Source organism: Arvicanthis niloticus, chromosome 1 (genome assembly GCF_011762505.2).
Source record: "Arvicanthis niloticus isolate mArvNil1 chromosome 1, mArvNil1.pat.X, whole genome shotgun sequence".
Classification (NCBI taxonomy): Eukaryota; Metazoa; Chordata; class Mammalia; order Rodentia; family Muridae; genus Arvicanthis; species Arvicanthis niloticus.
This window is the reverse complement of record NC_047658.1, coordinates 159873313-159890397: the sequence shown is the minus strand read 5'-3', so window position 1 is coordinate 159890397 and position 17085 is coordinate 159873313. Positions and strand designations below refer to the sequence as shown.

At 43.6% G+C, this 17085-nt stretch overlaps 1 protein-coding gene across 4 annotated transcripts in view; it reads right to left on the bottom strand.

The window, feature by feature from the left end:
- Window positions 1-17085, bottom strand: part of Rbm20 (RNA binding motif protein 20) — a 187801-nt gene that overhangs the window by 28380 nt on the left and 142336 nt on the right. For all 4 annotated transcript variants that reach the window (XM_034499236.2, XM_076924409.1, XM_076924418.1 and 1 more), the window contains exons 6-7: window positions 3910-4050; window positions 1975-2106 (exon numbers count right to left, since the gene is read on the bottom strand). In XM_034499236.2, coding sequence (XP_034355127.1) covers window positions 1975-2106; window positions 3910-4050 — 273 coding nt within the window. The remainder of the gene's footprint in view (window positions 1-1974; window positions 2107-3909; window positions 4051-17085) is intronic.

The following is a 17085-nucleotide window of genomic DNA, read 5'->3' as shown; positions in this document are numbered from 1 at the left end:
ATTAAGGGTTGTTAGTTGTGAACAAATTGGACCCTGAGTAAAGATGGAAATGAGTCAGGAAAAAAATATCGTACCAGGTGGAGCAGCAGAGAGCCTAAATAAAATCAGAGGGTTGTTTTAAACACAGCGTGACGACAATTACAATAAGCGGACCCAGTGCTCCTGTTCCGAGAACAGCAAATCAAAAAGAAGACATAATATAAAGAAAACCACAGGCTTGGAAAGGAACTTCCCACCAAGAAAACCAGAAGTAGTAACTATACGGGGGGGAAAAAAAGTACTCAACCTTGTAAGTTATCAGGAAAATAACAAACAAAACTGTGATAAACCAGGACAGTGCTCCACTCCATGGCCAAATTAAAAAGTCAGACAAATTAAGGTTAGCAAGAACATGGCCCACTCAAATCCTTTTATGCTCTAAGGAGAATGCTTTGCTGTGACAAAGCACTTTGGAAAGACCTCACTTCAGCTGAGGTGAGCCTGTGTCCCGTCTAGCAAATCCAACCCTCGTGATTCATGCACCACCTGGTTAGATGCCACGTGTATTTCTACCAGCATCACATGTTTGACGAGTAGATTAGCATTGACCTAATCTCCTCAAACTGGAAACAACCAGAAGCCCTTTAGCCATAGGATGAAGAATAGGCAGAGCCATGTACCATTTTATAGAGCAATGGAAGCAGACATGGAAGATAAAATGTTGAACAGAAAAGAGAAGACAGCATGATTCTTTCTGTATAATGGTTAAAGATGGGCAAAGCTGAACTCTTTAGGTTCAGGGCACCTAAAACTGTCTAGGGCAACATGAACATAAAGAAGAAACACAGAAATGATTACCCTCAGGCCAAGGAGAGCAAGCTGAGCATGGGGTCCTGTACTTCTGCATATTGTCCATATTCTATTGCTTGACTTCTGTGGTGCTTTTATGGGGTGTATGGGATCTGACTCCATATTAGAAGTAGACTGCCAGTTATTAATTCTGTACAGAGTATACTACTCCTCAAGAAAAAAAGAAGAGGAAAAGAAGAATGAAGAACAAGCTAAACAAAACCAAAGCCCATGTTGGAACTGAACGCATATGAGTTCTGAGAGTGGTCCAGCTAGCCAAGTATTGCCTAGAAGGACATATATGAGATAAGATACCTATGGAGTATATACCATAGATATGTCAGATACCAATGGAGTATATACCATAGAAATATCAGAAACCTATGGAATATATACTATAGATATACCAGATACTTATGGAGTATATACTATAGATATATCAGATACCTATGGAGTATATACTATAGGTATATCAGATACCTATGGAATATATACCATAGTTATACCAGATACTTATGGAGCATATACCATAGATACATCAGATACCTATGGAGTATATACTGTAGGTATATCAGATACCTATGGAGGATGAAAGAGAACAAGAGACCAAGGGGTACAGTAGAGAAGAAAAAGTTATCAGCAGTCTCACTGCCCACAGAAGTTGCATTCAAGGGTGGGATTATCCTCATCAAACTAAACTATCCTTCTCCTTCCTGCTTACTCCTTCAAGACTTCTGTAAACACCTTTTCATCCAGAATCACCCTCGCTCCCAGCCAGTCTTTAGCACCCTTTTCCTCGTGTACTTACCTTAATAAAAGTTTTTTATACATTTTATTAATTTATTGATAATTTCATATATATGTATATATATATTATAGTCTTCCCTCGCCCAACTCTTCCCAGACCCTCCCTCCCTCCCTCCTGTCAATGAACACTTTTCTTGCTATCTTGCAATTTCCATTTCTAAGTGATATGTACAAAAGTGTCTGATATATTTATGGTATATACTCCATAGGTATCTGACTGATCTATGGTATATACTCCATAGGTAAGCTAAGCTTTTCATTGTTTTATAAAGTCTCCTTCCCAAACATCATTGGCAAGCAAGAGGGGTTGTTGAATGATGGAGTGAAAGAATGCTGTACCTTCAGCTGCAATTCCTTGTATCTCGTGGACATCCGAATGAGTAACTTCTCACCATTGATAATCGCGGGCTTTTCTTGGTAGTACTGGACCATAGCCTGGGCAGCTTCTGTGTAAGCCATCTCCAAGAAAGCCTAGGGTGGAGAGTAAGACAGATAGGGGTCTTCACTTCAGTGATCTTAAACACAATCAGTATTGGGTATGAGTCCACGGAGATGAAGCTTACGAATAGGTGATATAATCATCGGGAACAAGGGGGCTTTTGAGTTCGAGTCCTTATAGAGTAGGGGTGGGGAGCTGACTGGAAAACCTGATATTCTGGAAATGTCCTTTATCTTGGCCTGGCTGTTAATTATATGGGTTACATGTGTTAAAAAAATTAATGGAGCTGAATGGTGAACACAAGCATACTTTCTGTACTTGAGAGGATCTGTTTTATAGCTCAATGAAAAGAAAAAAAATCAGCTCAAGAAAGAACTCTCTTTGATCCCATGCATTCAAAGAGAACTTTTTATTAACTTCATCAAGAGAGCTCATTACAGGATGGCTCACATCCTGGTTTCCATGGTTACCAAACAGTACTCTTAATTATGTATGTCATCCTGAGTTACATCATCCTGTGGAAGGCTATTTGGGATGGAGGGGTGGCCCATTAACTCACAATTCCCACGTGGGCTCTTGTGCATGTGGCTGTGGGTTGCCATTTGGTGGTGGTAACATCAGGAGGCAGAAGAATAATCCCAGGGGCCTATTTGAGCTCCCATTTGTCTCATGAAAAAGAAATACATTTGAAAGCGCAGAGGCTTATAAACCCCTAGGCTCAAAGGATGTCCAGGCTGTTGGTGGCCTTGGAGAAAAGAGGCTCTTGACCGTATTGATGAGACAACCTTCCCTCTTTATTTAACTGTTCTGATAACACAGGGAAATGGGCTTTTCCATTCAGTCCACGCATACGCTTTCTAATAGACTCTTTTAATGGACTTGTCCATTGACCCAGTAGCTGTTGGTGCAAATCGAAGCTGTTAAGAGTTTCTTGGTATGTGTGGTTTACCCAACATAGAACCCGTGAGAAGAACACACAAGGAACAACCGATCTATCTCCAGAATGAGGGATGGAGAATACCCATGATCCACTGGGGCTTCAAGTTCTAGAGTTCATACCTGTGCCTCCTCTTCCTGATCTTTAGTTTTATAAAGTAAAAGCAGCTACCAGAGTAAAGACTATGGAGGCTGGGCCGGTGACTGAATGAGTAAAGTGCTGGCTGCACAGACATGGGGACCTGAGCGTGGATCCCTGCACCCACGGAAAAAGAAACCCCAGTGCTATGGGGAGGCAGAAACCAAGAGGATTTCAGGAGCTCACTACCTGCTTGCCTAACTCTAGGTTCAGTGAGAGGTCCTGTTTTTAAAAAAATTTATAATATATATGTGTGTGTGTGTGTGTGTGTGTGTGTGTGTGTGTGTGTGTTATGTATATGTATATGGCCAAGACTCATAGGGTAGGATGCCCAACACCTTCCTCAGGTGTTCTCACACTCAGTAGGTCTCTATCAATTCCCCTATGGTCTCCTGTTAGGTGACCTTATACATGGACACCAAGAACAGGTTAAAATATCTGTTCCCAGGCAGTTCTTAGCTGGTTCCACACCCAGGCAATCAGAAGTAATCAGCTTAGCAACCAGAACTGTAGCTTTAGCTCAGGAGATCCTTAACAGCAATGATTGAGAGTCTGTCAACTCCTATTTGGAGGCCAACTAACTTTTCTATGTTAAGGAGTACCCCATATAAGAATGGCACCTCCCTTTCCAGGCAATTCACAAAGGCCTATGTTCCCCTGGCACAAGCAGGGATTGTAGAACCCAAGGAGGAAAGACCACAGTCCCAACATTAAACCTCTGTGCTTTGCCTGCCAGAGAAGCCAACTGGGTGAGGCCTACCTGATTAGTTGACTTCATGAGGATGTAATTAGTGACCTTGCCAAAGGGCAGCCCCAGGTTAATGACGTCATTCTCCGTACAGCTGCCCTCCGGGAGATTGCAGATGTGCACCACTCGTCCAGCACCTTTCCTCTGTGCAAACTGCTGGGACAAAGAACAAGGCTGAGTCTCCAAAGGACATCTCTGTCTACCCCTGTCCAGATATTCTGAATGTCCATCTTCCTCCAGATGATGGAAAATGGTCATTTATAAAAACCAATGCAGAACAGAAACACTCACAGATGCACACACAGTGACAGCTTTATGCCTTCTAACTACAAAGGGGATTCATATTTCCAACAAGTAGTAATATTCAAGGCTGGGGAACATCTAAGAAATCGTGTACATACATATACAGCTAGTGGGAGCTGTGTGTGGACACCCTTTGAAAATGTTTTCCTAATATTAAATAAAACTTAAAATAGATATAGGTTCTGATCCCCAGAGCCTGCTTTTGGAAGTCTGCCTAATAAAAATAAATATCAAAGTAAATTTAAAGGTATACAAGTGACAAGATATTTACCAAATACTCTATGGGGTAGCAAAATGTTCTGGGGATAGCCTGCGTGTCCAACAACTGGGGAACACCTAGGCAAATGATGGTTCAAGTGTATAATGGAAAACCTCACAGGCATTAGAAGGGCGCCAGTGTGCTGGCTTGGAATATTTTTAAGACAAATTGTCAGGTGAAAACCAGTCACCAGTTAGCATTGCATATTATGATGTTTTGGAAGGCAAAATTATAAGGAAATAAGAGAAAACAGTACTAAAAATTTTTTGTTACTTATTAACAGTGACTGACAGGAACATAAAAGTTATTAGGCCCACTTCTACCATTTTAAATGTTTGAATTCTGTAGTTTGTTTGCAGTGAGATTCTTAAAAGATTATCAACAAGGACAGAAAAGCGTAGAGCATGTATCAACTTATCAAGGCTGGATATTCTCAGAGAAGCAGAGCAAGACAGAGCAAGGGCAGGCACGCTGAGCCTGTTAGAGATAGTCCTAACATTGTTCGACTTACACTTTAAAAAAAATTTTCAAAGAAATGAAAAAAAAAAAGATGAAAGGATTTTGGAAATCAAATATAGGTACAGATATTCATGGCACCAACCTGTGGTTTATGGCAATGGTTTTTCAAAACATTTTTCAGCCTTGGGATCCTTTCTTCAAACAAAAACTTGCTCAGGAGCCAGATACACTCCGTAAATAAAAGAGGCTGTTCTGGTCAAATTTGGAGTTTCTGAACCCCACCAGACAAACCTGAAGGCAGATATAAGGATTGAAGCTTGCAAGCCAGGACCTGGGTCTAATTCAAGCTCCTGGAGGAAGCCTAGCTTTGGTCACCCCAATCTCTAAGAGCTCAGGAGTTAGGAAGCACACACCAACCGACCTGGGAGAGAAGGGTGTAGTCTTTCAGACCTGCAAACAGTCTAGTGCCACAGCCTACATTAGCAGCCATTATTTTCCACCACAAAGTGAGTTTCAGCATCTAATTATGGTCTGCCTCTGCTGAGCTGACAGAAAGAGAGTGTTTCAGGTCTCATCCCTAACAAGAGCTGGTACTTAGGGAATACTAGCATGAAAAGCCCTCATTTGTCTCATCTGGGCTGAGGACAATTAGACTCAATTATCCTTTCCCTTTATGGTTCCACCTCAAATTAGAGAAGCTTCAGGTGCCCCTTCTCCACTCCACCCTCCAATGGTGTCCAGATGTCAAGCACTTTCCCAAAGGGGAACACTGATTCCTTGGCTCAGAAAGGCACAGACTTGCTCTACCCCACGTCCCACCTCCACCCAAGTGCAAGGACTCTCCACAACCTAGGAGAGTCTGAGCCAGGGCAGCGAAGACTGAGCCCCTCTGTGGTGAGGGTGAATGAAGGGCTCAGATGGTTCCTCCCACTGAGGTGATCTGAGGCAGATCTAGGTGACAGAGGAAAGCAGCTGGTTCCCTGAGTTTATTACCAGGAAGGTTAAGCCTGGGAACTCTGCCTGGTCTGCTCCAGCACTGCATGTTTCTGTTCCATGTGATGTTGTTGCAGATAGCCTGAGTAACGTGTACTTGGACTACACGGTAGCCAGACATGCAGGTTGACTCTGGGCAATCCCTCTCCCAGTCTGTCCAGTTGTCTAGTGCCCAGGCAGGCAGGACAACCAGCTTCCCTTGCATTGTGTTCACTGGCCTGAAAAGATGATTTAAGACCCTTATCTGAACCCAGCAGAATAAACAGAACACTCCTCTCCTCCAGGAACCACACCTCCCACCCTCTAGCAAACTGCCTGTCGCCTAAGACCTATTCATGGTACAGACTTCACATCCGAAGCACTGAAATAAATTCATCATAAGTTCTCACATTTTAAAGATTCAGTCCTTGAACTCCTCACCAAACTCTAGTCGGAAATAGATTCTTATTGATTCTTTAGATGCTATGAGAGATTAATATTCTTTTAATTAATAATCTCAATTTGAACTCTCCAAGCCGTGAACCACACACAGGGTTTAGATGTACCAAGATATTGATTTTGCCACCCTGGAGGCCATAGACCTGTAACGGCTGATCTTTCAGTCTATCATTTATAAGCGAGCCATGAGACGAAACCTCGAGAAGCTCTCTATTCATGGTTTGCTCAGGGTCGCCTCAGTTCAGAGCACGTGTTAAATCCTATACAGTCAAGTGTATAACCCTACACAGAAAGACAAAATGTCTTCATGTAAATTAAAATTTTTTTGCTGATTATTTATAAAACTTCACTATCTCCTTTGTAGATACTAAATACAATTTAGACTCCAGCCATGTTTAACTCATTAAAGAAAAAGTGAAGTTATCGCTATTACTGCTCTGTACTTGAAACAACTTATATAAACATGGCCCTATTCCCTACCGAAGATCTTAATGAGAAGAGAGAGGGATGGCCAGAGGGAGCGGCGAGGTCCCTGAGCAGTACCTCTAGAATCCAGTGTGATCTCCAAGGAGCCTGACAACCGCAAGTGCCTTTGATCAAGCAAGAGGATGCTATATGCCAATGCCCAGAGTGGGTTCGCTAATGAGCCCTAAATGGCTTTTGGAGTTAATGATAGACTAGTCCTTCCTTATCTGTAGGGATACTTTCCAAGGCCCTCAGTGAATTCCCAAACCACAAATAATACCAAATCCTGTGTGTACTAGTTTTCCCTTCACATACATGCCTATAATCAAGCTCAATTTATAAGATGGACATGATAAAGGATTAATAATAATTACTTATAAACTAGAACAATTATAAAAGTTAAGAATATTACTATTGCTCTGTGGAATAGCTTGAGGTCAGGGATGGTGATTCCCCCAGCACTCCTTTTATTGTTAAGAACTGTTTTGCTATTATGATTTTTTTTTTTTTTTTGCCTTTTCCAGATGAATTTGAGAATTGCTATTTCCATGCTTTTGAAGAATTGTATTGAGATTTTGATGGGGATTGCATTGAATCTGTAGATTGCCTTTGGTAGGATGGCCATTTTCACTATGTTAATTCTGCCAATCCATGAGCATGGGTGATCTCTTCATTTTCTGAGGATCTTCCTCCATTTCTTTCTTGAGAAACTTTAAGTTATTATCATACAGATCTTTTACTTGTTTGGTTAGAGTTACTCCAAGATATTTTATATTATTTGTAGCTACTGTGAAGGGAGGTGCTTCCCTGATTTTTTTTAAAGCTGGTTTATTATTTGTTTAAAGGGAGGCTACTGATTTATTTGAGTTAATTTTATATCTAGCCACTTTGCTGAAGTTGTTTATCAGCTGTAGAAGTTCTCTGGTAGAATTTCTGGGATCACTTATGTATATTATCATATCATCTGCAAATAGAGACACCATGACTTCTGTGCTAATTTGTATCTCCTTGATCTCTTTTGTTGTCTTATTGCTCTAGCTAGCATTTTGAGTACTAGATTGAATAGATATGAGAAGACTGTGCATCCTTGTCTTGTCCCTGATTTTAGTGGGATTGCTTCAAGTATCTCTTCATTTAATTTGATGTTGGCTGTTGGTTTGCTGTATATTGCTTTTATTATGTTTAGGTATGGGCATTGAATTCCTGACCTCTCCAATAAAAACTCCATGGTATTAGTACAGAGACAGATATGTTAATCAATGGAATAGAATTGAAGACCCAGAAATAAAACCACACACTTATGAACACTTGATCTTTGACCAAGAAGCCAAAAATATATAATGGAAAAAAGAAGCATCTTCAATAAATGGTGCTTGTCTAACTGCCAGTCTATATGTAGAAAAATGAAAATAGATCCATATTTGATACCTTGTACAAAGCTCATGTCCAAGTGGATCAAGGACCTCAACATAAAACCAGATACACTGAATCTAATAGAAGAGAAAGTAGGGAAGAGCCTTGAATTCATTGGTACAGGGCGAAATTTCCTAAACAGAACTCCAATGGCTCATGCTCTAAGATCAAGAATTGATAAATGGGACCTCATGGACCTGGAAAGCTTCTGCAAGGCAAAGGACATAATCAACAGGACAAATTGGTAGCCTACAGATTGGGGGAAAAAAAGTCTGTACTACCCCCACATCTGATAGAGGGTTAATATCCAAAATATATAAAGAACTCAAGAAGCTAACCACCAAAAAAAACCAAACAACCCAATAAAAAAATGGGATATAAAACTACGCAACAGAGGAATCTCGAATGGCTGAGAATCACTTAAGGAAATGTTCAAAGTCCTTAGTGATCAGGGAACTACAAATCAAAATGACACTGAGATTCCACCTTACACCAATCAGAACAGCTAAGATCAAAACCTCAGGTGACAACACATGTTGTCAAGGATGTGGAGAAAGAAGAACACTCCTCCATTGCTGGTGGGATTGCAAACTGGTACAACCACTCTGGAAATAAATCTGGAGATTCTTCATAAAATTGGGAATAGACCTATCTGAAGACCTAGCTATATCACTCTTGGGCATATACCCCAAAGATGCCCTAACCATGTCACAGGGGCATGGTTCCACTATGTTCAGAGCGGCCTTGTTTCTGATAGCCAGAAGCTGGAAACAACCCAGATGTCCCACAACAGAAGAATGGATTCAGAAAATGTGATTTATTTTACATAATGGAATATTACTCAGCTCTTAAGAACATCCTGAGTTTTGCAGGCAAATGGATGGAACTAAAAAAATATCATCCTGAGTGAGGTAACTCAGACCCAAAGGATACGCGTGGTATGTACTCACTAATAAGTGGATATGGGGGGGGGTAGTATAAAATACCCAGAATATAGTTCACAGAACTCAAAAAGATTAACAAGCCAAAGGGCCCAAGTAAGGATGTTTCAGTCTCATTTGGGAGGGAGAAGAAAGCAATCACAGGAGGGGGGAGGGAGGGAACATCCAGGGTGGGAAAGGGGATGGGGAGGGAAGAGGGGAACATGATCAGGTATTGGGCGGGGGAAATGGACTGAAGCCCTGAGGGCCAGCAGAAAGAATGGAAACAGGTGACTTCAGGAGGTAGAAGGTAGAAGAACCCTCTAGAATGTACCAGAGACCTAGGAGGTGAGAGACGCTTAGGACTTAAAAAGAGGGATCCTAGATGAAACGCCCTACAGTGGGAAGAGGAAACTTGTAGAGTCCACCTCCAGGAGAAGGACAGGGCATCGAGTGGAGGAATGGGGTTGCCATCCCACACTCAAAAACTCTAACCCAGAATTGTTCCCGTCTAAAATAACTGCAGGAACAAAAATGGAGAAGAGACTGAGGAAAAGGAGGTCTGGTGACAGGCCCAAATTGGGATCCAGCTCAAGGGGAGGTTCCAAGGCCTGACACTATTACTGATGCTATGGTGTGCTTACAAACAGGAGCCTAGTATGACTGCCCTCCAAGAGGCCCAACAAGTGGCTGAAAGAGTCAGACGCAGATACTTACACCCAACCAATGGACAGAAGCTGGTGACCCCTGTGGTTGATTTAAGGAAAAGCTGGAAGAAGCAGAGGAAGAGGGCGACCCAGCAGTCTCAACAAACCTGGACCCCTGAGATCTCTCAGACACTGGGCCACCAACCAGGCAGCACACACCAGCTGATATGAGGCCCTGGACACATATACAGCAGAAGACTGCCTGGTCTGGCCTCAGCCAGAGAAGATGCACCTAACTCTTGAGAGACTTGGGCCCCCAGGGAGTGGGGAGGTCTGGTAGGGTGGGGGGTTGGGAGGTGGGTACATCCTTGTGGAGACGGGAGTGGGTGAGGAGGAGGTATGGAACAGTCAGAGGGTGGACCGGGAGGGGGTTAAAAAGCTAGTGTAAAACAGAGATTAAATAACATTTTTTAAAAAGTTAATAAAATTGATGAACCGCTTTTATGTTCCCGTTTAATGTTCTCAGACCTCAGTTGCTTTAGGTAGCAGGAACCACACAAAGTCAAACCAAGGATAAGGGGACCAGTGCATTATGGGTAGCAAGAACTGCACAAAGTCAAACCGAGGACAAGAGGAAGTACTGCTTTATGGGTAGCAGGAACTGCGCAGAGTCAAATGGAGGATAACGGAAACCACTGTTTTATGGGTAGCAGGAACTGCGCAGAGTCAAATGGAGGATAACGGAAACCACTGTTTTATGGGTAGCAGGAACTGCGCAGAGTCAAAAGGATGATGGGGGGACCACTGCATTATGGGTAGCAGGAACTGCAAAGAGTCAAATGGAGGATAAGGGAGACCACTGCATTATGGGTAGCAGAAACTGCACAGAGTCAACCGAAGGATAGGGAAACCTGGGTCCTCTGCCCTGTGTGGCCAGTGTACCTGTGAGTGAATCACATGTCCCTGAACTCCCTATAATCAGCTGTTCAGCCATTCCTGTTCACAACCATGTGCACCTTTCAATACGATGCTGGTGAACAGGTCATCCTCACGGTGTTTCAGATACAGCTGTGCTCTAAGAATGACGGCTGCCGTGGTGTCAGAAAAGGCTGAGATGATACTTTGAGATGCGCTGAAGACACAGGTATCTGGGGTCTCTCTAGAGGATATTTTTATGTCTAGAACATGCTTGATTGAAACCAGGCACCAGGACCAACATAGTGGGAGAAAGAATCTCTATCTCCACCCCTGTAACTTGCAGCAAGCCACTTACTAAATTTTTCTAGATGTGAGTTTGCTTGCCTATAAATCCAGGAGAATAAAATTGATTCCATAGACTTAGTGAGAAGCTGAAATGGCACGCCACACATTAAGTGCTTTGGTATAATGCCTGACCTAAATAAACGTTTGTCTCTTTACTTCCTCCCGCTATGGAAGGATGATCTTAGATTGAGAAAAAAATATTGCTGGGATGATAGAGAGAATATCCATATTCTTAGGAAATCGAAATGAACGGCGATTAAATGATGATTCAGGGAAGAAAATGGCTTCCAGACAGACAGAGACAGACAGACCATGAGACACAGAAAAGAAGGAGAAAATAAATACAAGAGAGAAAGATAAAGTTAAGTCCTGGCAAGCACCATTCAAGAGTCCCTTATGTCTTTTCTTGTTAGTTTGAATTATATTTAAAAGTATCAAAAACTTTTAAAAGGAGTCCTGAAGTAGAAACAGTTGGATCTTAGGGAACTGCTTGTCTCTCACTAGCCGGAGTTTTGTCTGTGAGGTGCTGATGGGCTCAGGCCACACCCACCTCTAGGCTCTGCTGCTGAGTTCCCAGGAGACACACATGTGACAGGTGCACTCGAGACTTTCCAGCCCAAGGTCAGAGCCCTAAAAGAGCTAAGGTGTCAGGGCTGTAACCAAAGCCCTAATTACCAAGCTCAAAGGACAATCCTCCTTTCCCAGCTAGGGGAGGCACTAACCTCAGATGCCCCATATGTCGGGTGGCTCGGGCTGTGTCTTCTAACATGCCGGGACTACTCTTCTGCCCGATGCTGCTTCTAATGGTTCTTAGGCTGGATCCCAGACTTCTCAGCTTACCCACAAATCTTTTATAGCTGGGTGGAAATGTGAAAAGAGCAAACAGACTAGTCTCTGAAGGTTCGGAGACCTTTCAGTGCCCTTTGGTGCAGGTACAAACAGGCTCTGTGTGTGAGCTCACAGAGGTTCTGTTCAAATACCTCAGAATTATACTAAGGACATGGCTGGGGGCAGCAGGTCTGTAGGTAAGAGGAGTCTCTACAAGTGTTTCCTGCAACTACAGATTGTAGATCCCACCTTCAGTAAACAATTTTTGGGCTCCAAATGGATGTCTTTGGGTATCCTCATGTTATATGGCAGCGTGGCTGGGAATCTTCTCGTGTGTGTGCTGAGTGCACATGATGAGAAAGGACAAATGTTTATTCTTCACAGTGGTGATTCTGAACAGAACATGCAGATAGAACTGAGTGTGGACTCCAGAGCTGTATATTGTGAATTAACTTAGAGGGTGGGCACAGATGGTGTTCTTATCGATTTTCTCAAACAGTTTTCGGAACATACTAGGTTTAACTCAAAAGTAAATCACCTCTACCTGTGCCAAGCACTTGTGTGTGGCTATTAAGTTGTTTCCATTCTGAGCTACTTCATCACTGTAAACTTTAGAATCCTAGAGTGTTAAAACTGGAGGCCTCGCTGAGCGTGGTAGTACATGCTTTTAATCCCAGCACTCAGGCAGCAAAGGCAGCTGGATCTTTCTGAGTTCCAGGTCTATATATATATAGTGAGTTCCAGGCCAGCTAAAGCTATGTAGTGAGATCCTATCTCAAAAAGAAAATAAGACAAGGCTGTAGAAATTGCTCAGTGGTTAAGAACACTGGCCATTCTTGCAGAGAACCTGGTTCAGTTCCCAGCATCAACATGGCAGTTCACAACTGTTACAGGGGATCCAACTTTTCCTGGCCTTGTGGTCACTAGATATGCATGTGGTACACAGTCACACATACAGGAAAAATGCCCATACACCTGAAAAAAAGTAAAGTAAGTTAAATTTAGTTTTTTTTCTTTTTCTTTTTTTTTTTTTAAATGAAAATAAGGACTGGAGAGATGGCTCAGCAGTTAAGAGCACTGACTGCTCTTCCAGAGATCCTGAGTTCAATTCCCAGCAACCACATGGTGGCTCAACCATCTGTAATGGGATCCAATGTTCCCTTCTGGTATGGCTGAAGACAGCTGCAATGTACTCATTTGTGTAAAATAAATGAATCTTTTTAAAAAATGAAAATAAAGATGATAAAATATAAGGTGTACCATGATCTGTCTTTTAAAGTACCTTTTCTTGTTGAACATTCTGCAGATATAAGTTGTAGCAAATTTTAGCTTGCCTTCAGTTTTCTCTACAAAGTAGGAATACACACACACACACACACACACACACACACGTGTGTTAGAATTCTTTCCACATCATGTGTATTACTTTTGTAACAAGAAAAAGTAATAAAGATGAAAAGAAAATTTTAAGATTCAGGAAATAAAGGTCACTTAGTTCTTCTGTCTTCTATCAGTCTTTGAAAATGCAGGCTGGTGGCCTGAGCTGAGGGAACAGGTGCAATGACAGAGCTAGGATAGAAACAGGAAGGGGACAGAGTGTGGGCCACACAGATCCTCATGTACAGAGATGTCAGGAGACAGTCCTGCTCTGAGCCGTGGATTCAGAAGGCCTGGCAGGACAGATAAATGTTCTAGAAATGCCAGCAATCTGAGGGGCAACCTATGCTTTGCGCCTGTGGCCTTCTACAAACATACTGCTTTCCTCAGCCTCAGTTTCCTGATTTATGGGTGTTGGGATACAGAGTATTGGTAAGAAAGCAAAATTAAAATGATGTCTACAGCTGTGAACCCTGTAGGATGACCATACAGCTCCACCCAGACAAAATATGTCTTTAGCGAGTGTGAGAAGCCTATTTACAGCCCGAGGAGTCTGGACGGCCCTTGTAGAAACCTGATTACTCTGTTTATGACGACTCAGACAGCCAAGGAGAAGCCATGGCTCTGTCAAATAGCTCAGCCTAAGTGAAAAGCAACACCCATCCCTGGGGACCCTGAATAGAGTGACAGGGGCTGAGGACACACACAAATCACACGCCACTAACAAACATGGAGAGCAACTGTCTCTCTGAGGTCCCATCTCTATCAAAACACGGGGAAGAGAGACTCTAGCTCAAGCGGAGACAAGGCCAGTTTAGATTCAGCCCAGCTGCTGCCAGGCTGCTGCTGCTGCTGCTGCTGCTGTTTTAGATTTTTGTGGCAGTTTGGGTATGTTATACACTCTCCCTTCTCCAGCCTCTGTGTCACTTTGTCCTCCTGCTTAGAAAGGGAGCTTTCAGAGTAGCAATGGGTTTTTGTTGGTGGTGGTGGTCCACAAACAGTAGTGTTCCCACTGGGACAGAGCCTTGGTTACATTTGGTCTTGTTCAACAGTGTAAGTTCCACATAAATGTCCTCAGAAAGAAAAGACCCCCAGTATAAGCCGCAGGCATGATTGCAGAGAGAGATGCATCATAGCTCATTGTCTTTGCTGGTCTCTGCAGGGGGCAAAAACCCACGATTGCTCTGAGGTGCTGTACTGAGCATTCACAGAGCCTGTGAAATAGTTTTCTGTGGCAACTCAGCTCCTAGGCAGCAGCTCAGCTCCTCAACTTGTCTTCTGATGTCAGCAGTTTTACATTTCAGGTTTCCCCAAAGAGAGATACATGCCTGCCTTTGCACTCACCAGAACAGGCCAAGTGGCCATAAGCACTTAGACAGAAGAACTCCACTAATGATAGCAGACTGGTCATGTAGGAACTGGTGGGAGTCCCTGACCCCCCAGATATCCTCCAGGAAGTTCATGTGACCAGCATGACATCACAAAGCTCATAATGATAAAAACCAGTCAAACGAAGCCTCTCCCCTCCTCTGGACTCTACAAAAAGCACTGTGGGTGCCTGTGTCGTCTTGGGAAGTGTGCTGTAGTACAGAAGAACCTGAGTGTCCCACAGTACTGGAACAGTACATGGTACCCTGTTCCATGGATGCCTATGGCTAGGTAGGTCCCTGTCACACCTAAGGTTGTCTCAGCTCTTCTTCCTCTTCCTCCTCCTCCTCCTCTTCTTCTTCCTCCTCTCCCCCCTCCTCCTCCTCCTGAGGAGTTTAGGGGTGGAGTGTAGAGAGAAGGAAGAGAAACTTACTAAGGAAAAGAATCACTGTAAGAAGTCCTCTGAGAATGGGGAAACAGGGCTCCGCGGCTTCACGGTGAGGTGTGGGGCTCCCAGGCTCAGGTTGCTTGTACCTTAAACCACCTGCATTTTCCAGCACTGTCACCTCAGGAAAGGTACCAAGTCTCTCTCGGCCCAGTTTCTTGATTGTACAATAAGGGTAATAAAAGTACCTATGTGGGGGGGCTGTCTGGAAGACTAAATGAGTTAATATTTTGCAGAAGGCTAAGAACAGATTAAACATAACAGAAATGTTAACTGTAGTTTATGGCATCTGGGATCTCCAGCTCCTGCCCGCCCTCTATGCAGAAAGCATAATGTTTTACAAGCTTCCCACCTTGAGCCATTTAGGAGAAGTGGTTCTCAGAGATTTGTTTGGATTAACACAGAATGTCAGAACCATCATTCCTGTACATCATCACATGACTCATGTTTGCCTAGCTTGTACAGTGCCTCCACGGGACCTCAAATCACCCAAAGAGCAGATACGACAGATAGGCAGGCCAGTGTAAGGAAAACGTTGGCACAAAAACCTAGGCAGAGCTGCAGCTAGCACAAAGTGGTTTTCCCAGCCTTCTAGGTAGAAGGACTTATTACCCATTAACAACCATTGTTAGTTCTGTGGGTCCTAACTAGTTAGGACCGTGTGCAATGCATTATTATAGACATTATCCATGTAGGTGATAGATACTCGGTGGTCTATCCCAACACTGTGGGATTGCCTCACCCTGACCTAGTCTAGCCTTGGGCACTGGACTAGGAAGCCATGTGCAACATGCCATGTAAGGTATAATACAAATAAGTTACACATCATCTGAAAACTTAGAATTTTTCCTACCTCTCAAACTCGTCATTTGGAAAGTTACTGTCCATGTGTCCATCCATAAAGGAATGGAGTTTTAGAGAAGTAAAATGACCTGTCTGTGACCACACTGCTGTCAGCTCCAGCACTAAGACCTGAATTTAGGTCTCTGACTCCAAGACCACAGACTCAGTGGTCAGTGCTGGAGGGCAGGGATGATGCGTGGAACAAACTCAGAACTGCCCTGCCCATGGCTCCCATAGCCTTTCTAATTGCCCCCAAAGGGGCTCAGATGATACCAGCTCGCATTTTATACCCATAGCTCAAAGAGATGTTAGTGTGCAGACTCTGACCCCAGACTACTTGTCACCCAGGCCAGCAGCCTCCCCCAGCCTGGGTAAGAGTGAATGGTAGAAGCCACAAGACTAACTGTGACTAACGTGAACTTCCAGGTCAGCACTCTTTCCTAAAGGACTTCTACTCAACATCATGAATAAACAGACGTGAGGAATAGAAACCTGGGTCAGGGAGGCGCCTGCCTGGCCAGGACTGCCCCTTACTCCCTAGGCTAGAAGCTGCATTGTGCAGCTTGCTTCTCTGGTGTTCTGTAGCGATGTACCAACACACAGAGGGGGCAGCACATGGAGACCTGCCCAGCAGAGCTTGTGAGAGAAGAGAGAGGGAGGCCACAGCTGCTCTCTGCACAGATTAGAAAAGCAGAGGCAGCAGCTGAGCCACTCACAGGCACCTCTGGTGGAGCTTGGCCAGGTGCATTTGTTTTTCAGCAAGTTTTGATGGCAGGCGCGAAGGCAATAATAAAAACATCAGAAGAGAGAAAGAGGACGGATGTCACAACTACAGAAGAAGGAAGCTGAAGCCTTAGGCCTTTCGAGCATCAAAGCACTTGTCATAGAGTAAGTGAACAAAGAGCAGAAAACAAGACCCAGTGTCACATCCAGGGAGAAGCCTCGGCTAGCAACATTGTGGTGACAACCCGAGGTTGGTCCTTGGAACCCATGGAAAAAGCTGGCATGGGAGCCTGCATGTGCCTCCCAGCTCTCTGCAATCAAGAGGAGAGGTAGAGACAGGAGAATGAATGACTCTGAAGCTCACAGGCTAGCCTGGGGTACATGGCAGCAGAAACAAGAGAAGTAGAAGGTGAGTGCTGACTCCCGAAAGCTGTCCTCTGGACA